At 32.0% G+C, this 27481-nt stretch overlaps 1 protein-coding gene across 1 annotated transcript; it reads right to left on the reverse strand.

The window, feature by feature from the left end:
- Nucleotides 1–3539: 3539 nt before the first annotated feature.
- LOC127710913 (F-box only protein 21-like) lies at nucleotides 3540–27481 on the reverse strand. The gene is made up of 12 exons (XM_052216875.1): nucleotides 27292–27481; nucleotides 22004–22249; nucleotides 21048–21172; nucleotides 18491–18625; nucleotides 17188–17321; nucleotides 14100–14233; nucleotides 13075–13219; nucleotides 11720–11899; nucleotides 10124–10240; nucleotides 7348–7418; nucleotides 5124–5281; nucleotides 3540–3850 (listed from the first exon to the last, which is right to left on the reverse strand). Exons 1-12 carry the CDS (start codon nucleotides 27471–27473, stop codon nucleotides 3654–3656), a joined length of 1824 nt encoding a protein of 607 aa, XP_052072835.1. The 5' UTR covers nucleotides 27474–27481; the 3' UTR covers nucleotides 3540–3653.

Genomic DNA, 27481 nt, shown 5'->3' on the forward strand with positions numbered 1-27481 from the left:
ACTTGATGTGCCATATTCCGGATGTGACACGAAACCGACCGATTTGATTATTATACTACAATTATAACAAAATATCTATTCAATAAAAAGTTAAAAAGTATTGAAAAACAGACACCAAAAATATTCTACCGAAGAAAATAATAATTTACAAAGTTAGCTGGCTATTCAAAACAAATAAATCAACCACACAACAAGCAAAAATGAGAAATGTAATAAGTGACATAACACTGTCCTTGTTAATGACCTAATAGTGTAAGCAACAAAATGATTATGTCACCGGATAATCCGTTTTTAATCAATGCCAAAATGTTGACTTAATTTGTGTTTTTCATAGCTTATTTCTTCAAAACTACTTTTATTTCACACATGAAATTTGGCACACACAAGCACCGTGTCTTATTGCTTTAATCAGAGCAAAAATTATCGTGATGATGCTCGTAACAATTTTGCTTTCGATGAAAATGTGGTAAATTTAGGGTAAAATTTTAGTCTTACTTCAATGCTGAAATAATTATAGCAAAATCACTTAAATACTTTCCGCTTTTGTTATATCATATATTTAATGTATAAACTACATCATAAGTACTATTTTAACCACCAACAAAGAGTGTAATAATTTTATTTTTCATGTTAAAGATATCCCGTACAATACGGTATCTGGAGGTACCCTGTAAAAACACGAAATTTAGAAAATCGTGACCATGGGACATTACGACGACAATCGTGATTTTAAAATATAATGAGTTTCCTATAATTTGCAAAAAAAAATCAGCCGTGTGTTATCCGTTAACTTGAACTCGTTAACTAGACGACTTTTTGGACAATGGGCACCCTACTAATACCAGAGACATATATACAGGTGTAAGGTCAGCCCTTACATTGTCAGAAGGATGGACATAGGCATCTCTATATTTTCTGAAGTGAGGATTGGCTGAAATAAACATTTGACTTTGGATGTATGAACATTTGTAAGTTATTAAAGGCCCAATAAAAAATGAGTTTCAAAAGTAACAAATATCTATAGGCTAACATAATCATTATGCATGTAAGCAACCACTCTTGAATTATTTTACAATTTGTCAACATGGTATTTTATAGCTTACTGTACAGTGCAGATTTTGCTTATTGTTAGAAACTTGGAGGCCACCTTAAGTTGTTCATATCTTTGTTCATTGTTCCTCTGTGGATAGTTGTCTCATTGGCAGGCATACCATATCTCCTTGATTTTAAGGTGTTCAGCTAGATATTTTCTATAAACAGAAAAGTAAATCTAAAGTTTTAAATTTTATTTGCAACAATGATTATCACAATCATTAAATATATATATACATAGTATATTACATTGATCTGATGCATATTAGTATGAACTGCAGTTGAAAATTATATATCAATAAGTCGTACATCTGTACTGAAATATATTATTTTTAACATCAAAATCTTGATATAGCCACAGTATACTTTGACGAAACTTCTTATTGCTTCTTAAGTAAAATTACTTGCAGTTTTTATGATTTCCCATGAAAATGATAATAAATTCAACAAATGAATACTGTAAATTCAGAAATTATTGTGAGCATTTATTATTGCAAATTTGCAATGACCAACAAAAATTTAGGATTAATTATAAAATAGGATTGCAGGAAAAACTGCATACAGATATATTCATCAAATATCAAAATGCAAGTTGTTATTATTGCAATACTCATCTAATGGCATTATACACATTAATAAAAACCTCACAATAATATCTGAATTTACAGTAATAAATTTAACAAATGAATATAATACATAACAAACCATCCTGGCCTTGCGGTCATAAAACTTTCGAGCATAAATTTTAGTACAAAAATTGCGCTCAAAACACCAAATACAAGTATTTTGATTGGTTGATTTCTGAGTCTGAGTATGATAATAGTGCTCGAAACTTTTATGACCGCAAGGGTAAATCACTACTATAAATAGTGATAGTTATACATGAAAAATATACAAGTAAAGTTTCCATTACTATACTTGAGTACTTATTTTTCACTAAATTTGCATAAACCAAGAAATCTAAGTGAAATCTCAGCAATTGCATGCTTTAAATTTATACTTTGTATGAAGTTAGCAAAAATAAATAAGTGATACAAAATAGTGATAACTTAATATCAATGAAGGTAAAAAAAATAATGCAACAAGCATGTAATATTGACAAATGATGTTGTGTAATGGTACTGGAGGTCAAATATTTTCAGAATCTTAAAACGTAATATCAATCTAGGACATAATATAGAAACACAGACGGCAGTGAGTAAAACTTCAATCTGGAATACAAAATGACCTTGAAGAAATCAGACTGTCCCCTCCTACCCCCACCCCCCTGCCCCAAGTTATAAATGAATTCACATAATGTGGTGATTTAAAAAGAAAACATCGTCTTCATTTTCATATTTGATAACGCATACTTAAATGGTATGAAATGTACTGCAAATCTACAAATTTAAAAAATATCATCATTTTCAACATTCCATTACAAACAAATATTTCATATTTGATAACGCATACTTAAATGGTATGAAATGTACTGCAAATCTACAAATTTAAAAAATATCATCATTTTCAACATTCCATTACAAACAAATATCTTGAGTCTTGAGTTAACACAGTGACTAAAATACTTAAATAAACTGCATATCAAAAATAGCGTTTTATTAAAATACATGTACTGCGGTAGATATAACATGATATAATTGAAAAAAAAAAATTGGCATATAATATATAATTAATAGCTACACCCGTATTTAATTTCCAAGGAATTGATGAAGAACCGGGTTGAACAGCTCATTGTTACTTGAACTTTTAATTAAATAATTTCCATTTAGTTTTTTTAATTTGTAGGTACATGTAATACAAAATTAAAAAAAAGTAGTTTTTGACCCATGACTCCATAATAAATGCAGTTGTGACCTTATGGCATAGCCCTTCTACATGTTTTCATGAAAAGTACATAGATTTTAGTCAATTTTCAGATAAGTTTTTTCGACCTGAAAATAAAAAGAATATGCAAAAAACAGATAAATAATTTACCATAATGTTTGTCTAACAACACTTCTCATGTGGATATTCTTTAAGTACTTGCATGTGCTAAATATTTCCCACTCACAAATGTGTGTGAAAATGTGCAAATTTTGTAATTTTTTTCTAGAAAATTTAGAGGTATGCTGTCTTTCGACACTCAAATCACTGTGAATATTAACAATTTTACCAAGATTTCAGTTTAAACTTTGTTCCTATCTATTAATCATATTTACAAAAAAATCACCTGTTTTTGTAGCACTTCAATTTTCTAGGCCAAATTGGGCTCTTAGCGGACCTCCACCTTTCTATGGACATGACAAGTTCTTTACTTCATGAAAGATGAGGTACAAATATCTGTATTGCACTCTCTATGTTCAAATGCCTTTGAGGTATCAGATTCAGATCACAAAAGAAATTTATCCATTTTACTGAATTTTGGGCCTTAGGGGCTGAGCTTATTTTGCAACTGGAACGTTAACTTATCATGATTTTAAAATATTATCAAAAGGAAAGCCATTATAAATCAACAAACAATTATCACAGCTCTTTTCTTTTTATAAAACAAATATTAAGGTCTGTAGAATTCGTCTACATTGTTACGATGGCATTGCGTTCATATCTGTTGCCTCCTCTCTGTCCGAACTTAAAAGTTTATGTACAATTTCCATGTCACCTGGATATTCAGAAAGCTTTTCGTTATTTGGGATATAATGATTTCCAGCAAACTCATGGAAGTATTTCCCAACTTCTGGATGTGTTATTTCTGGAATGGAATCTGGAATTTCCAAATTTTCTACAATATAAGATAAAAAAAAGTTTAAACAGGGACGGTGAGACATATGCATGAAGTAAATATAATTAAAAGTAATACAGGTCTTTTTTGTTTTAATTGTTTTTACAAGATAAATCACTTTATTTCTAAATTTTGCAAATATGCATTCATTCTCCATGCATTAAATGTAACTGATTTGAATGGAGAAATAGCTTCTCTGATTGGTTTCAATGGTAGAAGAATCTTTATATCGGCCCAAGACGAGGACTGTGTAAGTGGTTGCCAGTACTTTCTTATAGTTTATTTTTTATCTTTAAAAGAATCTGAAGAGAAGATTTTTCTGTCATTGTGTCTGATCAATGCATACACATCTTGTCTAAGACTATAAGGTACCGTGGATTAAATTTTATTTGTGGAATACCAATTTTCATAGATTTCGTGGGTATACTGTGGATTCATTTATTTTCGTGGGTATCAATTTTCATGGATTGATGAAAACTTGCATTTTCGTGGATATCTCATTTCATGGTTTTACCAATTTCTGCATACAAGCCTATGAAAAATGTGTAATTCGTTGAACATTTGAATTCGTGGTTTACTTGTACCCACGAAACCCACGAAAATTGGTATCCAACGAATAATAATGAATCCACAGTAGGTGCGATATAAATTCAAATGTTCAACGAATTACAAATTTTCTATAGACTTGTATGTAGACTTTGCTAAAAATTTCTCTACTATTCAATAAAAAACAGTGGTAGAATCTGTTTCTGTAATGATTTTAGGCAACAAATTAACAAACTTTGACATGCTTTTTTTTGTTGTTGTGACATCATTGAGCATATTTGCTCTTTTATCAATCTCTCACAATGGCAAATTCCACAGAAAAAAAAATAACCATAAACTGGTTGTAGTATTTAAATATACTGGAATGAAAGGAAAAGATTTTACAAATTATAAATATTCTCTATAAACAAAATTTAGAAGAGCAAGAACCAAGTAAATATGCTTATTTTGATTCCAACCAAAAGTAAATCTTATGAAAGCAGGTGTTAAAAACCAAAACTTTACTCTCAGCTGACAGTATATAGAAAAATTTCTCTAGAAAAAAGAACTTGATATACACACAACATGGCATGGTGGCAACCAATTCAAGCAAATTATTACAATCTAGGAGAAGCTTTAAGAAATTTAGTGTTGACAGATAGAAAAACACACATGCAAAATTCCAAGACTTTTTTTAGAGATATGTGTCATATTTCTGAATATTTGATAATTTTATGTGACATCTTACCTTGAGCTGCATATCTATTGCTACCATCGTCTACAAGCACATTGTAAAATGGCTGTTTGTCTTTCTTAGGAAGATGGTTGACTCCCATCTGATAAATCCATTCCTGACTCGCCTGACATTTCGAGTCCCAACCATATATCGCACACATGTAATTATACCTGTAAAGCAAAAACAACATGATGATTTAAGCAAAGCATGACATCATTGTTATCATGATCAGATTAAGTGGTAAATATTGATATGATATAAAACTTCATAAAATTCGTAATGGTTCAGTGGAACCCAGTGTCTCGCCTACTTTTGCTGTTAATCGCTCAACAAAAATGAGGAAAAAAAATAATAAAAATATTCCTCTCTATACTATCTTTTGATTGTAAGTAGCTTCTGTCCAAGTTTGGTAAAAATCCAGGATAATTTATGAATCTAATAAATGTTTTAAAAACTTAAACTGCAGACTGTATGTAATGTTGACTGGAAGAAAAACTAAGTCCATTTATAAGTAAAATACGGAAAAAATGAAACAAAATTTTATCAAAATTTCCTTCTTGATACATGTACTAGCTTTTGATCATAAACAAGCTTCTGTCCAAGTGTGGTACAAACCCAGGATAGTTTAAGAAAGTTGTTAAAATTTTAAAAACTTTAACCACAGAGTGAATGTAATGTTAACTGGCAGAAAAACTAAGTCCATTTATAAGTAAAATACGGAAAAAATGGAATTTTTTTTTTACAAAATTTACTTCTGGATACTATCTTATGATCATAAACAAGCTTCTTTCCAAGTTTGGTAGAAATCCAGGATAGTTTAGGAAAGTTATTAAAATTTCAAAAACTTTATCCACAGAGTGAATGTAATGTTTCCTGGCAGAAAAACTAAGTCCATTTATAAGTAAAATACGGAAAAAATGGAATTTTTTTTTACAAAATTTACTTTTGAATATAATTCTATGATCATAAACAAGCTTCTGTCCAAGTTTGGTAGAAATCCAGGATAGTTTAAGAAAGTTATTGAAATTTCAAAAACTTTAACCACAGAGTGAATATTTGTGGACGCCGCCGCCGCCGACGACGGAATGTAGGATCGCTATGTCTCGCTTTTTCGACAAAAGTAGAAGGCTCGACAAAAAAAGGTCCCTTGACACATTTGAAACAAGAATGTGTCCATAGTACACGGATGCCCCACTCGCACTATCATTTTCTATGTTCAGTGGACCGTGAAGTTGGGGTCAAAGCTCTAATTTGGCATTAAAATTAGAAAGATCATATCATAGGGAACATGTGTACTAAGTTTCAAGTTGATTGGACTTCAACTTCATCAAAAGCTACCTTGACCAAAAACTTTAACCTGAAGCGGGACAGACGGAAGGACAAACGAACAGACACACAGACCGAAAAACATAATGCCCCTCTACTATCATAGTTGGGGCATAAAAAACCATTGAAAAAGAACAGCATTTTACTTGCTGTTCTTCATCTGAAAGTCACAGTGAAGCCTTCAACATGAAGCAAAATCTCTCACCTCACTACAAGAACGCCCCTAACACCAGTTGGAGCAGAATCTTTGCTAGTGTTGATAAAACTACTTCTTTGAAATACATGGAACTTGATGTTGTTAAGAGGTCAGAAGAAATTTAATGACAAGTTCTTGAAACAAGACTAACTATTTCACTCACTCAATGATTATAATTCTGATCATACATATGAAAAATTCTCCTTTATGTTGTCTACTCAAACTTTCATTTTTAATAAAATGGAAGTTTGTGAATAGAATTTTAGGAACAGAAATTGTTTTAGCCTTTTTCTGTGTATTTTACTTTTACAGGATACAGGATAAAAAAAAATATCAAGGCAACCTTTCAAAAAACTATGGAATGGATTTGGAATGTCAAACTTAATTTTTTTACCTGACCATATTCCATATTTACATGAATAAAATTCTCAGATCAAATAAAACTTACTGCCTGCAGCCTATTGTAAAAGGTACATTTCTGGGAATTGACATAAAAGGTGAGGTGTACCATATACATGCACTAGCAACATAGTGGCATTATCATGTTTTTTTTTTTGCACTTCTGTTTGAAGCACCAAGTTATTGAATGCCTCTTTGAGAAAACTTTAATTAAAGAAATTAGGAAAGAGAGGAGAACTCACAAAAAGTTAAATCTCACACTGTTTGGAATGTATAAAAAGGAGAAGTTGGGTAAACACAAAACAAAAATTCTACCTTCTATGTCTCATCACCATGCCAACGGCAAATGCTACATTTGGATTATCACTTCTTTGCTTCACTTTTCTCTGAAAAAAAACAGTTTATCATTTTACTAATGTTAACGTTTTTCATCTTAAGATATCCAGTAAGTATGCAAAATACAGATTCTGTGTCTGTGCTTTGCTTACAATTACATTGTATATGACAACGGTCCTTTCTACTTTCTATTTAATTTTGGGATCATATTGTTTTGTGGTAATAATACACACCTTCAAAATTTGAAGACTGAAATTTCATAGGCTGTTGTAATAAATAACAGAAAGTAGAACAAAATGTTGTCAAGAGTGTGCACACAGGATCTGTTTTTCAATAAGATTGGCAAGATGCTGACTTTACTGTTAAATTATTTAAATATATTTCTTCATATGAATGAAATAAGATATGCGAGTATGCCTAAATGAGACAGCAAACCAACGACACAAAAACAAATTTCACCAATTCGTTATGGACATGTATATCGTATCACCTTCCCTTGCAAAGGAATATCTAATACACCGATTTCCAAATAAAGTTAACTTTTTAGGGATCATATATTTTTTGGTACAGTATGAGTTGCTTGAGTCTAGCATATCAATAATTGACCTTAACCCTATATAGGAATCTGCAACACTTGACCTGAGATTTTGTGACACTTGAACTATTGATGCCATACAACAAACGCTTTTGCATTGATGCATCAGACATATAAATATTCTCTTATGACGTCAACATCTACAGGAATGATTGTGATGGCAAGTAAAGGTGAACAAATAGAGATAATGTATACAAACACATTATTTCTTCATTCATGTCAATAATTTGTTTCCTGTTATATGAAAATAAGGAGATGTGGTATAATTGTCAACGAGACAACTATCAATCAGAGTCCAACTAACATGTATGTTAGCAACAATAGGTAACTGTAAAGCCTTCACCAATAAGCAAAGTCCATAACAAATAGTCAGTTATAAAAGGCCTGGACATGACAAAAATACGAAACTATTCCAATCGAAAAAAACCAACGGCTTGATTTATGACAAAACAATAACAAATATGACTGACAACAACCAATGAAAACCACTGAAATTACTATTCCTGACTTGGGATAAACACATAAAGAATGTAGAGAAGTTACATATGTTTGTGAGTGCTCAATCCTCCACATTGAACAGTGGTGTAAGACGCAACATAGATATTTAAAAATGCTAAAACTACAAAATTTTGTATCTCACTGTGAAGCTACATGTATTGTCCAAACAACATTAAACATTTTAACTGGATTTCAAAATGTATTTAATACATAAAAATCTTGCACTATTAACATTTTTTAATGGTATCTGCTTTTGAATTAGTCATTTAAAGTTTCAAATTTGAAACTAATTAGTACTATGAATAATACCATTTGTGAACTTTTAACTCTTTTCTGAATGTTTTTAAACTGTAAACCAACAAATTTTCATGACTTTCAGGAGGTTTTGCAACCGGTTCAACATAGCCAAATATAAGAAAAAAGTGAAAAATAAATTGACAGGAAGACTTCTTGTAAAGACTAAACAGGAATTAAGTATCCATGAAAATAAGTTGGTTTACACACATATTATGAAAAAATAAACAGCTGCGCCATGAGCACATGATACGCCGTCGTCTTGTGTGTGAATTTTTATGCAAATAAATAGTTTCTGACATACGGCGCAACATGTGAAAACCCCCCTTTTTTTTTACAAATAACTCAATATCTCTAAAATAAAATTTTGAATCAAAACCAAAAAGTATACAGATCTTTAGATTATTATAACTAAGAAGTGTGTAAAATTTAAAGCAATAGTCATAAATCGTTTTTGAGATACGGCGCAACATGTGAAAACCCCCCTTTTTTAAAAAAAAAAAAATCAATATCTCTAAAATAAAATTTTGAATCAAAACCCAAAAGTATACAGATCTTTAGATTAATATAACTAAGAAGTGTGTAAAATTTAAAGCAATAATCATAAATCGTTCTTGAGATACGGCGCGACATGTGAAAACCCCCCTTTTTAAAATAAAAAAAATCAATATCTCTAAAATAAAATTTTGAATCATAACCAAAAAGCAAACAGATCTTAAGATTAATATAACTAAGAAGTGTGTAAAATTTTAAGCAATAATCATAAATCGTTTTTGAGATACGGCGCGACATGTGAAAAACCCCTCCCCCTTTTTTTACAAAATACTCAATAACTCAAAAATAAAATTTTGAATCATCACCAAAAAGTATACAGATCTTAAGATTAATATAACTAAGAAGTGTGTAAAGTTTTAAGCAGTAATCATAAATTGTTTTTGAGATATGGCCCAACATGTGAAAAAAAACCACACACCTGTTTTAGTTACTAAGTCCTGTAACTCAAAAAGTTTTAATCTTATTTTCACCAAAAAGTATACAGATTGTTTGACCATCATAAGAAACAACTATGTTAAGTTTCATGAAATTTGGATAAGTCGTTCTCAAGTTACGGTGCGACATGTTTATGCCGGACAGACAGACGGACAGACGACAATTGTATATACCATAATACGTCCGGTCAAAATTTTGACGGGCGTATAAAAACAGTAAATTTTTCAGCATTTCAACCCAAATCCTGATTGCTCCGATTTTGACACATATCCAATATCCATTTACTCCTTACAATATTCACATTCTTATAAACTTGATGCATTTAGAAACTTATTAATGATTAACAAGAGGAATGTAACTAAACCAACAAATACAAACTTTTTTCTTTCTTTCACTCTCATAATTCAACATCTGTCGTCTGGCCTCCTCCAATAGATGTGCAACCAGAGCCTGTCTGTTGTCAAAACTCTCAGTTCTCTGTAAGTTATCTATCACCTGAGAAACACAACAACACACATTATTTCTATCTACTGTGAATCATAAATCTTATTTCATTTAATGACTTTTGTTCAAATAAAAATATATCAAACGGTTTCAACTTGCATTTACATTTCGTAATTGTATTATTATTTTAAGCTTAGTTGTACTTCAATCAGCTCTGTTAATTTATTCACATACACTTCGGTTGATTAAAAGCTTGACATATAGACATATTTACACTTTTGGGTATTTAGCTGTATTTGCTGCGATTTACTCTAGATCTGTCTCCAATAATCTTCTGCCTTCATGCAACAATCACTTTTAAATTATGTCGTTAAATATTTTCAATTGTGATTCAGAATTTTACACTTGTTTGAAATTAAGTAATATCACAAATTTGCATACAAGTGTAAATAATTCTATTATATACAGACACCTGTCTATTGTTAAAAAAATGTTGACCAGTAAGTATTTTTTTTATTTTGTTTTAGTTGTTGGCTTTGCTGTCTCATTGACATTCACCCTGAGCATTCGTTCCACATCTCTTTCACATTTGAATTGATCAGTTCCTGTTTTTCTGTGGTAACCAGTTTATCATTTTGATGGAAAATTCAATGCCAAATTTTGTCAGCAGTGTTAGACATAATGAGCATGATGAGCTTAGGGGAACCAGAGTGAAATGCTTTAAATACCAGTAATTGTTGAGCAAATATTAGAGCTAATATTTAATACATAATAAATATTGATTTGCATTTTTGCATACTTTTTTGAAAAGTTTTATGTATATCCAGAAATGTCAAATCAAAAAGATGCTTGAATCAATGCACTTAGACATGAATTATTTTGGGATTTTTTTAATTGCTGTTTAAATGATGTTTGCCTATCATATCTGTTATTCAATATTTTTTTGGAATTGAAAATAGCTTTTAAATTCAATGGATGACCCAATAGGTGTTAATTACTACTAAATTTAACTTTTTAACTTTGCCTACATGTATGCATTCAAACTAGCAAAAATATATTCCAAATATTAAGCTTACAAAAACAGTTAGTTTTAAATCTTTATAATGTTTATGTCCTTGTCCCAAGTCAAGAATCCTTTAGTGGTTATTAGGGCTATTCCATTAAAATGTATGTGGGAGGGTAGGAAGGGACTTTCAAAATATCCCTACAACCAAAAACCATTTTTTAGATAATTTTGCATAATGGTAATAGATGCATACTGAAAAAAGACCCATGACCCACATTCAATAATTAAACTTCCCTTCCTACTCTCCCACATACATTTTAATGGAATAGCCCTTACTGGCTCTATATATATATATATATATATATATGTTATTTTGAATTCAGAAATTTGGTCAAATGATATTTCAATCTACAATAAACAGATATGTGGACTGCAATTTAGCCTGACCATTTTGAAAGAAAGTGTAAAAGTTTGTCTCATAATATTTAAAACATGGCATCAAAAGACTTATTGATGTAACTTACATCTGTCAAATCCACATTAAGATGAAGATTGACTCTTGCTTGTAACATGAGAACTTCTGCATCATCAGGGGAGATAACTAGATACAACTCCATGGCATTTCTCAATCCCAATAATTGTCCCTGTCCAAAGCCCTGTTGTCGTCCAATTATTATCAAGTTTCTCGTCATTCTCTGATACACCTGTAGAGAATTAACTAAATATAATTACCAGTACAGTAGTTTCATGACTACTTTGTGTAATCTTTAACAAATCAGAAATGATGACTTTAATGTCAATTTATTTTTTGCTTTTCTGTTTCTTGGATAAAATACTGGTGTTGGTTCCTCTGCTGAAAAAAGTGTGTCCCAAGAAAAATAAATGGGAAATGTGTCCATTGGACACTATGATGTCCCTGCTTGCATATAACATTATAAAGGAACATAACTCAAGAACGATAAAAGTGACGCTACCCAAATTCATACTTGATCTGAGTTTTGTGGTAATAAGCATTGTGTATTAGTTTCATAACAATTGGTGGAGGCAAACTTCAGTTAGAGAACACAAACGAAAAATTCAGCAATTTTTCCATCTGCAATGGGGCATAACTCTAGAACGGTAAAAGTGACACCACCAAAATCAAACTTGATCTGTGTTTTGTTGTAATAAGCATTGTATATAAGTTTCATAACATTTGGTTGAGGCAAACTTAAGTTATAGAACGGAAATGAAAAATTCGGCAATTTTTCCATTTGTCAAGGGACATAACTCTAGAAAGGTAGAAGTGAAACCACCTAAATTCAAACCTGATCTGTGTTTTGTGGTAATTAGCATTGTGTATAAGTTTCATAACATTTGGTTGAGGCAAACTAAAGTTAGAGAACCGAAACCAATTTCGGGATGTCGGACGGATGTACAGACAGACAAGGGTAAAACTTAATGTCCCCTCCGATACGAAAATTCTCAATGGTCACACGCATTGTGTTGGCATAATTTTTAATACATAATATGTAGCATGTGCCTATAGAGCATAATAATAGCTACCCCATCTCCAAATTATCTCTTAATTCCTATTCAAAAGATTTTGAATTAAATAAACTTTTATAAATCTATATTGTCTGATTTAAAAATAGTACATTTATGGAACCAGAAGAGAAAACTATTACATGCAAATTCTGGTAGAAATTTAAGAAATAAACAGAATTTTAAAATTAAATGGAAACTGACCATTCTTTTATAAAAACAATGAACAAACATTAACCCAACAAAGGATGCAAATCTGAACAATGCTAGTATGTTGTAGATAACCCTAAAATAGCAGAGGGGCCAGGGGGACAAAGGGGAGATAATAATACCATATAGCCTCTATCAATATTACCATAACAGGTGGCACAGATCTACACAGGTCTGCTAGATTAGCCATTTCTTCAGGTAGTCCAATTCTTGTTGATAATTCACTTTGTGTAAGAAACCTGCCCTTTTCATAAGCATCAATGTATGTGTACTGATTTTCTGGAGTTCCCCTGAAAGCAGAATATATAAAGAATAAGTTTTCACTAAGTTTTTACTGCATCAGAAATGAACTTTCTATCAAATATTCATGTAATTCACTAATTGTAGTAAATTCCTTGAGTCCGACTGTCCCTTGTAAAACTTTCCGAATTGCCTCTCTTGAAATTTTCTCTGACACACCCTGCCTAATCATGCTAAAGGTCAATTTTATTTTAACAACCAGCAAATTCCAAAAAAGTATTTGTTTATTGTATCCCTAACTGTTCGGTGATTTTATAGATATTTACAGTTCTTCATCTTAAAATTTGTTGGTGGTCTTCCAATATGTATCAGAAAGTTCATACCTCATATTACATCATAATAGATGGTCACTAATATATACTATAAAGCTGTAATCCTTGATATTCATTGATAAAATGCTCCTGAAGGAACAAATATAGTGATCATATAATAACATAAAATTACCAATGAGATCTTTTTACAAATACTATTATTTGTTGAAAGGCAGCAAAAATGACAAATTTGGTATTGCATATTTGTGTGTATTTAAGTTCATGGCATTTCTGAAAATATCACAACATAATTAACAAATGAAAATGTTAAAATATGCATTAATTAAGTTTTTATTTGTATAACAATATAAAACAAAATAAACAAAGATTATTCAATCCTTAAAACAGTCGTCTGTTCAATAGAGGCATGTAACCTGCATTTGTATTTGCATGTATCTATTTTTGCAAAAATATACCTACCACGAAATTTGTGAAAATAAATACACAACAAAAAAAGTACATATATAGTAAATTACAAACCTGTCAAGGTATTATTTGTAAATTTAGACAGGTATCACTTAAAGATTTATAACTTTTGCCTGTTTCCAAGACAACTTACATTGGATGTTCCTCCCATTTGATCAGAAAATGTGATGGGAAGTTAACAGGATGCAGTTCTATACCCAGTCGCCTTGCAACACTGATGTAAACAATGGAAAGAGTGATTGGAATACCAGACTTCAAATTCAAAACCTGTCAATGGAAAAATACCAAAACGTAGTCAAAATCTGACAATAAACAAACTTTCACATCTATTTTTCAGCTTTTACAATTGTTTTTATTTAATTTATCAAAAGGGGAGCTATATGTAATGATAAATCAGATCACATATTTTTGGGAATATTTAAAGAAACTGAAAATTTTACTGATTAATCTATTGCATTTTTTTATGTATAAAAGTAGTTTTTTTTTGTGTAAAAAAAAAAAGTGTTTCCCTCCAAACTGCACTGTGCTTTTGTTTTTCAGTAATTTATGAAAATATCAACATCAAAATTAAAAAGATTACTACCATGGAGCAAAATGTCCCTCTTGCTGTGTAAACGAGGAATAAAATAGTGTGTACAGAATAGAACACAGGAACATCGATTACATTATAAAGTGTATTTCAGCAGAACATTGTGTCATTTTGGTACAACAGTAGTCAAGTCCCGTTTTTTCCCCATAAAATGGTAGAATCATAATAACAATATGGTGAATTACACGATTGCAAACAATCCTAACATGTACAACTACAAGAGCTGTTTGTCAAAGGTTCTCGGACTAGCAACGTTCACACTGTTTCATTGTCTATGCAAGGTTTTATTTTCATGTTTTTCTTGTCCATGGTTTTGACATTCCTTATAGATCTTATTTAAGCCATGGTTTACCGTATATTCAATTTATCTTAAATGTGAAATTAGTGAAAAAAGTTCCCACTTAAGTCAAAAGTTTAGGATAAAACTCATGTACTGTCATTTCAGAAATTATTGCATGCATTTATAATTGTGATTGTTGAACAATGGAACCTATCCTATTTATCAAGTAGAGTTTGATGGCAAAATGTTAATGAAAAATAAATTTAGCATTTCACATTTGATTAAATGCATACTTCTAACAGGTAAATTTATTCATGGCATACTTAAGACAATACAAGACATTACACATGTTACTTGGGCAAACAAACTGATTTTTACAATTTGTTCTTATGTTGTGCTGTAACACCACTGTCCCAGGTTAGGGGGAGTTTAGAACCCTTGATGTTTAACCCTGCCACATTCTTTATGTGCTTGTCCCAAGTCTGGAGTCTGTAGTTCAGTGGTTGTTGTTCACTCAGGTTCATGTCTGTCATTTTGTTTTTTGTAAATTGTTTTGTTTTAAATTAGGCCGCTAATTTTCTCAATTGAATTGTTACACATTTTTCATGTTGGGGCCTTTTATAGCTGATTATACTGTATGGATTTTTCTCATTGTTGAAGGCCATATGGTTGCCTATAATTGCTGGCATCCACTTCAATTGAATTTAGGTGGATAGTTGTTTCATTGGCAATCATACCACATCTCCCTTATTTTATATTAACACTGATAATCAGAATACTTTGTCTTTACATCTGATAATAAAATGCTCCGCTGGGCACAGCTTGATACGACCGCAGAGGTCGAACACTGAACAGTTGGGGCAAGTATGGACACAACATTCAAGCTTGATACAGCTCTGAATTTGGATTGTGATTAAATATTTGACACAGCATAGGTTTCTGACACAGAATGAATGTGGTCTAAGAACTTAAAAATTTTTAATTTACCTATTATGGTCCAATATCCAAAATCTAAATACATACACGGTTAGATTCAGCATATCAAAGAACCTCAAGAATTCAATTTTTGTTAAAATCAAACTAAGTTTAATTTTGGACCCTTTGGACCTTAATGTAGACCAATTTGAAAACGGGACCAAAAATTAAGAATCTAAATACACGGTTAGATTCAGCATATCAAAGAACCCCAATATTTCAATTTTTTATGAAATCAAACCTTATCATTATTATTTGCTTTTATATATAAATAAAAAATAAACAACTTAAAATGGAAAATTTTAAAGAAAAAAAAAAAAAGGAAAAAAAATCCCCCCCCCAATTTTTTGAACCCCCTTATGATTCATCACCCCCAAACTCAATCCCAGCCTTCCCTTTGTGGTATGGTAGCTTGCAGTACAATTTCAGAGAGATCCATACACTTGAACACAAGTTATTGTCTGGAAACTGTAAAAATGCTTGTTTTTTGGCCCCTTTTTGGCCCCAAATTCCTAAACGTTTAGGGCAATTACCCCCAAACTCAAACTCAGCTTTTCCTTTGTGATATGGAACCTTGTAGTACAATTTCATAAAGATCCATACACTTACACACAAGTTATTGTCCTGAAACTTGAAAAATGCTTGTTTTTTGCCCCTTTTTGGCCCCTAATTCCTAAAATTTTGAGGCAATTACCCCCAAAATCAATCCCAGCATTCCCTTTGGGGTATGGTACCTTGCAGTACAATTTCAGAGAGATCCATACACTTGAACACAAGTTTTTGTCTGGAAACTAGAAACATGCTTATTTTTGGCACCTTTTTGGCCCCTTATTTCTAAACGTTTTGGGCAATTACCCCCAAACTCACTTCCAGCTTTCCCTTTGTGATATGGAATCTAGTAGTACAATTTCAGAAAGATCCCTACACTTACACACAAGTTATTGTCTTGAAACTAGAAAAATGCTCATTTTTTGCCCCTTTTTTGGCCCATAATTCCTAAAATTTTGAGGCAATTACCCCCAAAATTAATCCCAGCATTCCCTTAGTAATATGGAACCTTATGGTACAATGTCAGAGAGATCCATAGACTAACACACAAGTTATTGTCTGGAAGTTACAAAAATGCTTATTATTGGCCCCTAATTCCTTAACTGTTAGTACCATAACCCCCAAAAACAATCCCAACCTTCCTTTTGAGGTATTGAACCTTATGGTAAAATTTCATAGAGATCCATTAACTTAAACTAAAGTTATGGTGCGAAACCAAAGTGTCATCGGATGACGACGACGCCGGCCGACGACGACGACAACGCCAACGTCATACCAATATACGACCACAAAAAATTTTGCGGTCGTATAAAAACCAAAAAAACATACCTGATTTATATATGAATTCTTCTCATTATAATAATCTTCTGAGTTGCCATGGAAACCAATGTCATAATACAAAACTTGATTAACATTCTCAAGCACTGTTCTCTGTTGGGGTGGCGTGAGTTCAAATGTTTTACCTGTAAATGAATGTTGAAAACATGAATATTGCAGCCATTTCTTATTTTTGTTGAATAAATATAAGTTATTATGTAGGACAGAATATAGATTTGGATTTGCATATAAATCCTAATATCTGAAATTGTGCGTTAAAACAAGCTTGCAGGAACAACGTCGAAAATAATATGTTATATAAAAATAAGGAGATGTGGTATGGAAATGAGACAACTATCACCAAATGAAAAAAGGACAAGGATGTGAATGAAAACAATTCCATATACAGCCTTCAACAATAAGCAAAACCAAAACTGTATAGTAAACTGAATGCATGGTATCAGGCACACAGGAAGACAAGTTCAGAATCTCAAAATGTGTCATACAAAAAAGCTTTGTTGGTTTATTTCTGCCACATTTTTTTTTTGTTTTAAATCAGGCTGTTTGTTTTCTAGTTTGATTTTTTTCACATTTTATCATGTTGAAACCTTTTATAGCTGACTTTACAGTATGGGTTTGACTCATTGTTGAAGGCCATACCATACGGTGACCTACAGTTGCTTCATCGGTGTCATATGGCTCTAGTGGATTAATGTTTCATTGGCAATCATACCACATTGATCTCCTTATTAACAATATGATTCTTGGTTTTAAAAACAATCAAGCAGCTCTAATTTGTAATTGCTGAGAAAAATATTACAAACTGATGGAACGACAGAGCACGACCAGTGTACTCCTACTTTGTTGGAGTGGGGATATAAACTAGAAAAAAAGAAAGAGACATCCCATGATGAAATAAAGTCACTACCTCAGTAGCAGTTTATCTAACAGTTTAACCTTGGTGGTCAATTGGTAGTCTGCCTGCCTATCAAGTCTTCGGCTGCATGTTTGTTATTAAGTTGTATAAAACCAGACATTAAAACTGGTTTTTGCTGCTCTTTCACTGAGCATCAGACATTCAATAGTCTGAGCAAAGACTGATTGGTTCAGAGTTAGCATAATGTGTCCATAGAGGATGACATGTTTTCTAGCAAACACCTACCCGCATTGTGAGCTAACATGTTAAAATCTGACATTCAATCACAGTCTAGTACAAAACAAAGATTTATTTCATATAATTATCATTAGATTAGTAATACTCCTGCATTTGACATTAAGCAGCCATGAATGATTTAATCTATCAGTTTCGACATACCACCATTTATTTTCTCAGCTATCCCAGGAGGACATTGTGTTATGACTTTTGCAGCAATAACATCAAGCTGGTCTGATATTTCATTTTCTGTGATAGACAGACTTGGCTGACACCATTGGGCTAACATCACTGCACCTGAAATAATAAAATATATTTAAAATCCTTGGACCCAGTGTCCTTTGTGCTATTCCATTAAAATGTACTGGGTATGTGGGAGGGTAGGAAGGGAAGTTTAATTATTGAATGTGGGTCATTGGTCTTTTTTCAGTATGCGTCTATTACCATTATGCGTCTATTACCATTATGCAAAATTATCTAAAAAATGGTTTTTGGTTGTAGGGATATTTTGAAAGTCCCTTTTCTATATATCCTCCCACATACATTTCAAAGGAATAACCCTTATCTTTCTTCGTTTGTGGATGTAGAGGGAACTTTTGGAACTTATATTGCCCCATAAATTCACCCACATAATATGTACACATTACTCATTACATTTTTTTAATTCAAAAATAAAAGATTTCAGTAAATGTTATTATTAGCAAAGACTTGGTGATACAATTTGACTGTGATGTCATTACCGATTCAAAAGTATGTAGATAAAATTTTTAGTTTGGCATAAGACAAAGATACCAACGCAATAAGTGTGTTGCTGTTAAAAGTATGCAGGTGAAATGTTTTAGGACTTGGGTTTAAACAACACTGTAACATCCCATTAAACAGAACATTTCTGATCAAATTTTCTATTGGTGGTATGAAGAAAAAGACATGATTTTAACTTTAACATGTTTAATATAGTTCAAGGGGCTCAATGCAAAATAAATTGACTTGTCCTTTATAAGGCATAAATATACGAAATTAACTGGCCAAGAGTACAAGCAGAACTTAGGTTTAGCTTTCCCTATACAAAATCTGCTTGCCTCAGGCCAGAGTGAGACCTCTAAATTTAACCTGCAATAGTATTTTCTTCTGAATAGTTATAAGCTATGCAGCATAATTACTTTTTCTCAGATATTAAGTTAATTTGTAATTGGCAAGAAAAAGCCTATTCGAAAAGTTTCACATTAAACCTGTTATTAAGCCTAAATATATTTATCAAACAATGTTGGAACTGAAATATACCATACGATTAATGTTAATTAGCTGAGGGTCATAAACTTGCCAGAAACATGAAGACAGGAAGAAAGGGCATTATTTGAGACAATGGCGTCACCCAAAGAATTAAAAAAAGGGTATGGCATCATTTATTAAGACAAAAAAAAGGGCATGACGTCATTTAAATATGGTATGGCGTCTATCCATGCTAAACATGCTTTGGAGAAACACTATTTAAGGAATGACTGTAATATTTTTTCTGTCTATGAAGAAATAACATCAAAAATGTGGTGCACAATGAATAAATTTTAAAGTGTGCACCACATTTTTTATGTTATTTCGAATAGGCAGAAAAAATATTACTGTCATTTCTTATAATTTAATTCTTAATTCCATTTTAAACTGGAGTAAATCATGAAAAAACGTTGATGACGTCACGGTTACATGACAAAATTATGTCCATGAGCTGATAAACAAAACGACGCCAGCCAATCAGAAGACACGTTACATCCAAAATTAAATTATTACCTGATAATCATAACAACAAATTAATACAAATTTTAGGCATCAAATCTAAAGATATTAATTGAAACCTTTCAATATTTTTTTTTCTAAAATGGAGATTTCCTTATGAAGACCAGTCTTCCATTAGTTATAGGTGGTTAGGTGGAGTTTTCCTCGTGAAGACTAGTCTTCCATTAGTTATAGGTGGTTAGGTGGAGTTTTCCTTGTGAAGACCAGTCTTCCATTAGTTATAGGTGGTTAGGTGGAGTTTTCCTTGTGAAGACCAGTCTTCCATTAGTTATAGGTAGTTAGTTGGAGTTTTCCTTGTGAAGACCAGTCTTCCATTAGTTATGGGTAGTTAGGTGGAGTTTTCCTTGTGAAGACCAGTCTTCCATTAGTTATAGGTGGTTAGGTGGAGTTTTCCTTGTGAAGACCAGTCTTCCATTAGTTATAGGTAGTTAGGTGGAGTTTTCCTTGTGAAGACCAGTCTTCCATTAGTTATAGGTGGTTAGGTGGAGTTTTCCTTGTGAAGACCAGTCTTCCATTTGTTATAGGTGGTTAGGTGGAGTTTTCCTTGTGAAGACCATTTGTTATAGGTGGTTAGGTGGAGTTTTCCTTGTGAAGACCAGTCTTCCATTTGTTATAGGTGGTTAGGTGGAGTTTTCCTTGTGAAGACCCGTCTTCCATTAGTTATAGGTGGTTAGGTGGAGTTTTCCTTGTGAAGACCAGTCTTCCATTAGTTATAGGTGGTAAGGTGGAGTTTTCCTTGTGAAGACCAATCTTCCATTAGTTATAGGTAGTTAGGTTGAGTTTTCCTTTGTTCTTGTCAGACAGATTTACAGAACAAGAAAAGAGAAAACTAGCTAGGTAGTGTAGCAAATCTCCCTGTAGACAATTTCCCCTTTAGTGGAGATCTTCAACTTTGAAGGTGAAAAAATTGACACTAATGAATTCAACAAACCTGTCTCCAATAACTGTTGATCTTCTGGTAACTGTATATGTTCTTTCCATTTTGTTGTCAGATGTTTTAGTGTTATATGGCGAATCACTTTTGTTGCATAGAACTTCCGTGTTAAGTTCTTATGTCTACATAAGTAAAGAAAAGAAAATAACCTTCTAATGTAATGTCATAAATAGAACTAAAACAGTCAAAAATATATGTTTAAACATGGGGAAAGTCTTTCAACAGCAAGGGCTACAGACATGATCAGCTAACTTATTCAATATCAAAATGCAAATAATTTTCAAATTAAATGTTATGACTTGACTTCATAAAACATATTAGAAGTGTTGTTTTTTGTTTGTTTGCTTTCTTCAGAGCAAGTATACAACAGGAAGCAGTTGCTACCTTGGCTAGCTAGCTTCCTTTAAAGTTGAACTCATTTTTAACTTGATTTTCAAATTATGTGCTGTCTTTTATTTCCTTCTTCGAAGTTAGATGTCACCCTGTCATGCCTGTTGGAAGGTGGAATAGGCAGGTTTTTTATTGTGTGTTTTTCTTTCACAAGATATGTGCAGATATATAACTCCATCACATTTTGTATCTGTTCCAATTCAGGCTATTTGGACTATTTGTTTTGTAATTGTATTTGTATGTCTATTTTTTTCAGAGGCGTCAGGTGTTGTTAATATGTTGGTTGGTGTGGTCTGTTGAACTGTCCAATATATATCCAATTAATATTCTACATGTTCTAATTTCTATTTAATCTGATTTCTATATAAATGAATGATGATCACAATAATCTCTTTAAATTTGACAGCCAATTCTTGAATTTTAAGAATTCTGTATTTGATGTAAAGAGTGTATGAATCCATCTCTTTTTCTTCATTTTAATGAGGATGAATATTAATGCATGGGACATTGGCATTTTTCAATTTTGCTTTTACAAAATAAAAGTTACTTTCATGCTGACATACTTGTCTTTTTCACTATTCACAATGTCCAGTAGTGTGTCAAGAATGATTGGACCAGCTTCATTTTCCTCCAACAATACTACAAACTCAGAAAATCCCTCCTTAGACACTTCATCAACTTGATAGTAGGCTGGTGACAACTGGTCTACCATGGCAGCAACCTTTTTTGGTGTCACATGACATATCTTATACTCTTTCAGCCAATCATGTGACTTTGTTCTGGAGTATCTTTTAAGGAGATTTGGCCATCTACAATGTAAAATGAGTTCAAAATGAGATTTAACTGTATTGAACTGATGAAAACACAAGAAATGAATCTTGTAAAAAATCTGGAACCTACGGTACATTGACCTTGGACAGATATCAATTTACAAGTTGACTTTAGATGGATTTGGCTGTTATTTTCTTGTCCCTTTTGGTCATATAGCTCTTCAATTGTTTAGGTACTTAAACATCCTTGCAATTGCCTTTCAAATATTTGGCTTTGAGCCTTCCTGATTAAGGTACATCCAGTTAAGCATTTTGGACGCATAATATATCACTTTTTACAATATTTAAATAATTATTTTATAAATAAATACTGTAAATTCAGAAATTATTGCATGCATTTATTAATGCGATTTTTCAAGAATGGACAAAAATGCGAGTTTAAATATTGCGATTTCAAAAAAATCTGCATACAGGTCTATGTTTTAGTTATCAGAATGCAAGTTCATATTATTGCAATACTCACCCAGTCGCATTATTCACATTAATAAAAACCTCGCAATAATTTCTGAATTTACAGTATATAATTTTATACACTTGCATAATTGTATGCAGTTGAGATATATATGAACAAATAAAAGTATCCCTAAAGTCAGTCAGGGGTAATGCTTATACAAGTGTCTTTTATTTACTAGTGCAGGTAAATTATTTTGGAGGAAGAGTTACATCCCTTAGACATTTAGACATTTAGATATACATGTATTTTACTTATATAAGTGAAAAAGTCTTATTTTCTTCTTTTCTTGAATTTCTCTTGACTACATTTGTACATTGCTCTATTGGAGTGTTTATTTGTCTGTCTTTAATAGTTGTCTTTACTATTCATAAAAGCATAATTTCATAGACCATGAATATCTCATTTGTCTGTTATCTTCAAAATACTACTCATTTACCAGTCTTCAGGAACCTATTTTTTGGAGGCCTTGCGCAGTTATTTAATACCTGTGTGCAATAGACTTCTTTGTTTAGTTCTTGAGATAAACGGTTGAACTCTCTTTAAAAATTAATTAGCAAACCAGAAAAATATTGTAAAGGCATGTTTTGACCTCCCAAAACTTGAGGATTTAAGGGGTTGTAAAAAAATTACTTGTACTAGTAAATTTTTGGAGAAGATTAAGGAGAGATTATTCAAACCTTGAAAATAAGATAAAAATCTTACAAAGGAGTAGGCCTGGTAAGACCCCTTTTTGGCTCCAAAATATAGCTTTTCAAAAATTTATAAAAAATGTAAACTTTTAGCTATTTATTGGAAAGAAGAATACTTCTGTTACATAAATATGGGCTGTTTTTGACAATGCAATGCATATGCATCAGGTACTAGCATAATTAATCATGCAAAATTACTCAAAACTGAAATCTTCACAATTGTAAGCATTTGTGCTTTTTTTTAGACGTTTTTTGTCTAAAACGGAAGTGGCAGCACTTGTGTTCAGTCTTAATATTCAAATATATGTTGAATTTGATGATGATACATAACATAAGTTTGAGACTGAAGTCACTGAACACAAATGCGTCCACATCCATTTTAGACAAAAACCATCTGAAAAGTGACGTTTTGTGGCATATTTGATAGATTTTTCAAATTTAAGCTTGAATTTAGGTGTCTTAAATCACCAAATCAGTTCAAATCTTTTGCATAAACTAATTGAATCAACTGAAGAAGACACTTAAGTGTTTAAAAAATGTCAAAAGTCTTTCATCAGAATCGGATGTTCTTCAAATTTTAGGCCAAAATAAACCCTTACTGGACCTTCTCCTTTACTTAAACAAGTAACTATTACTTACATCTTCAAGTAAATAAAATTGATGTATCCAATTTGAGATATAATATCAAAAACTGTTATTTTAAACCAACATTGACTAACTACATCACAGGGGCTTGTATAAGAGATGTTTTTTCGGTGGAAATATATTCCAGTTGACTGGTATGCGTTCTACCATTATACATTGTGTTTATCCCCTATAAACACAATGTAGAACGCATACCAGTCGACTGGCATATATTTTCGCCTCAAAAACATCTTTGATACGAGCCCCTGTGACTACACAAACTACAACAGGCATGCAAGCCTGAATGTGGAAAAAAGTAGGGTTGGTTATATACTTGATGTATGATGCTGGCTGTTAATTTCATTTATCTGTTAAGTCTGTACCTAAGCAAATTCACAGACTAATGAAATGATTGTCATTGACTACAAAATGTACATGCATTTTTTGAACAAAAGTTTCTATCTTTTGATTTATCAATATTTTTAATAGCATGCAAGAAAATAGTCCAAATAATTATGACGTCTTGAAAGTCTATGGTAATTTTTTGCTGTGATATGCCTTCTAGTCTTCAAGACATCATAATTTTTTGGACTAGCAAAAAAAGTGCTTCTTTAAAAAGCTACATGTACTTCATGCAAGGATCTATACAATAGGAAATGAATTTCAAAATCATTAGTACCGCCTTGTTATTTTCGTGGTAGTGTGTTTGCCTTGAGTTTCGCAGGTTGTGGGTTTCAAACTCAACCTAGCATGCCTGGTCAAACCAAAGATTTTAAAATTAAAACTGATATTTGATGCTTCTCCACTAAGCACCATTAAGGAGTAAACAGTCAGGGGAATTACTGAAATAAGTGATTTTTAAATCATTTATTTAAGTAGCAAATTCGAAATTTTGTCACAAATTGTGATTTTGTAGTTTTACCAAAATTTTAAACACATAGGTTTAGATAATATCTTATCAATAGTAAAATTGAAAAAAATGAACCTTTTGCTTCTTTCAAGTAGCAAGGTTTATGCCTTTGATGCAATCATTTAACTGTAAATTCTATTTTAGTTGAAAAAATGCTATAATAAAGGCTTTACATAATGAACTTATACTTTCTTCACAGATATTTCCCAGCAGTGGGAGTATTTTTTCCTGTAAAATTCAAGGTTTCATCTTACAGATTATGTCATAAAATTTTACTGTTCGCGATCAAAATTTCAATGTTCCGGGGGTGTTGAAATTAGTGGGGGTTATTAAAATAATAATACTTAAAGAAGTGATTTTTTGGAAGACAATAGAGGTATGATACTTAAACAAGTGATTTTTCATGTCATTATCCCAGATTCAGTGTAAGGCCATCACCTGACATGACCGGTCATCCTATCAACACAGATGTTGGTTCTGATAATTTAAGCAACATAAGTAGTCCCTGTATTGTATAGTTGAAGCTACAATTAAAATAAAATACTTAGTCTAGTGATTTATTTGTACTACTTAAATAGGTGATTATTAAAGAAAGACAACTCTTACTTCCAACCTTTGTGGGCATAATGTTACTTGAATCAGTGATTTAGAAAATCACTCATTTAAGTAAGTCCCCTGACTGGTAAAAGCGAATCCGGGTCCGTTCGCCCTAGTACCTGTTCGCCCTAATACCTGTTCGCCATGGGTCCGTTCGCCCTAATTCCTGTTCGCACTGAGTCCGTTCGCCCTGATATCTATTTTATTTTGTTGTCTTGTATAATATAAATTATTTGAATTAATTATGTTAAAGTTTGTTGAAAATTCCGCCGAAATATTTGGTCAGATCATACGTTTTCGTACGTCATATGAATTCGTACTATGCATGCTTTTTCAATGGAAATTGTGACGTCACAATGCATTCTTAATAGCACGAAAACCCATGAGACGGGGATTTGTGTTGTATTGATGCTAACAGATAATGATTTTTCTTTTGATTTGCATTGAATATTCTTGCAAGAATATTCATCATGTTGAATGTGGACAGTATTTTGAAGAAGAAGAAGAAGTGTTCAGGAACTGGAGACCAAGTTATCTGTATGAATTTATCTTTTTTGAAACCTTGTTACAATTTCAAAACTATCCAAACAGGTATAACAAGATCCAACTCATTCAACACCTTGAGATCAAAGAAGCCAATTAAGCGGCTAAAACAATTTCCCTTTAATGTCTTACAATTCTTACATCATTGTTTTAACTCATTCCAAGCTGACTTGTTTATTTAAAAAAAACAATTTCATTATTAATCCACCAAAAACAATAACTACAACAATCAGTGATACCAAAGACATCGTAATCATATCTAATCAGCATTCTAAATTACAAAACTTTGAATTTTCGGAATAATAAGGCTTTTCCACCTCAGAAATATATTACCTTAGCTGTATTTGGCAAAACTTTAAGGAAGTTAGGGTCCTCAGTGCTCTTCAACTTGTACTTTATTTGGCCTTATTAACTTTTTTGATTCGAGCGTCACTGATGAGTCCTTTGTAGACGAAACGTGTGTCTGGCGTACAAAGTTTCAATCTTGGTATCTGTGATGAGTTTATTTACAATCAACAGTCATTAAGAGTAATTCTGAATAAAAACAAATGTAACAATGAAGCCAATTAGCCTGATTAATGCTCCAAAAACAAAAACCTTTTTTTTAATTTCAATGTTTATTCTTGAATTTGGAGATAAACATTTTTTATATTTACCATTTAAATTATATCTGAATAAGATTACAAAACTTTAAATTAAACCATTAATTTTATTTCTTTTTATAAAAATTAGGGCGAACGGACCCAGGGTGAATGGACTCTATGGGCGAACGGACTCAGGGCGAACGGCCCAGGGCGAACATGTACATTTGTAATTAGGGCGAACGGACCCAGGGCGAACATGTACATTTGTAATTAGGGCGAACGGACCCGATACCGGTAAAAGCAAAGACTGGTCTGCTCGGAGTCAGGAGAATATGTCCAGGGCAGGTAGGGTGACATGTCCTACAGACTGTTACTAGAACTAGCACGTTAAAAATCTAGATCAACATGTCGGTCTAGTAGATACAAATTAAAGTAAAGTGACCACTACAAAGCAGGGTAAATATTCATGTTACATTAACATGTTATCGTCCTGAATATGCATTTAATTTGCAGCTGGACGTTAAACAGGTACCTATCTGACATCATCATCAAATTCATTGTTTTATTCTATTACTAATGTTTGTATAACTAAAAATAATTTGTGAAACGTGAAAGAAAACCTCAGCTGTAACTGTCTCCTCCATAATTCGTTGCTTTGACATAAAGTCCGTAAACGCACGCACGTTGTGGATATATTGGTAATATCTCTAAAATCTAGAATATTATCGTGAAGGATTAATTCTATTATTTCATTCGGGAGAGAAAGGAAGTTGTTCTCCAAATCTGTTATGGATGCTGCCATATTTGTTT

Source organism: Mytilus californianus, unplaced genomic scaffold, assembly GCF_021869535.1.
Source record: "Mytilus californianus isolate M0D057914Y unplaced genomic scaffold, xbMytCali1.0.p SCAF_8, whole genome shotgun sequence".
Taxonomy (NCBI): Eukaryota; Metazoa; Mollusca; class Bivalvia; order Mytilida; family Mytilidae; genus Mytilus; species Mytilus californianus.

What these genes read in the sequence shown, in the direction of transcription:
- LOC127710913 (XM_052216875.1), bottom strand. Translation starts at nt 27,473, where the DNA reads ATGGCAGCATCCATAACAGATTTGGAGAACAACTTCCTTTCTCTCCCG. An exon ending in AGGAGACAGTTACAGCTGAG is followed by an intron (nt 22,250 to 27,291) that starts GTTTTCTTTCAC and finishes TTTACATTGTAG; the next exon opens with ATGGCCAAATCTCCTTAAAA. An exon ending in GATCTGTGCCACCTGTTATG is followed by an intron (nt 11,900 to 13,074) that starts GTAATATTGATA and finishes AATTCTCTACAG; the next exon opens with GTGTATCAGAGAATGACGAG.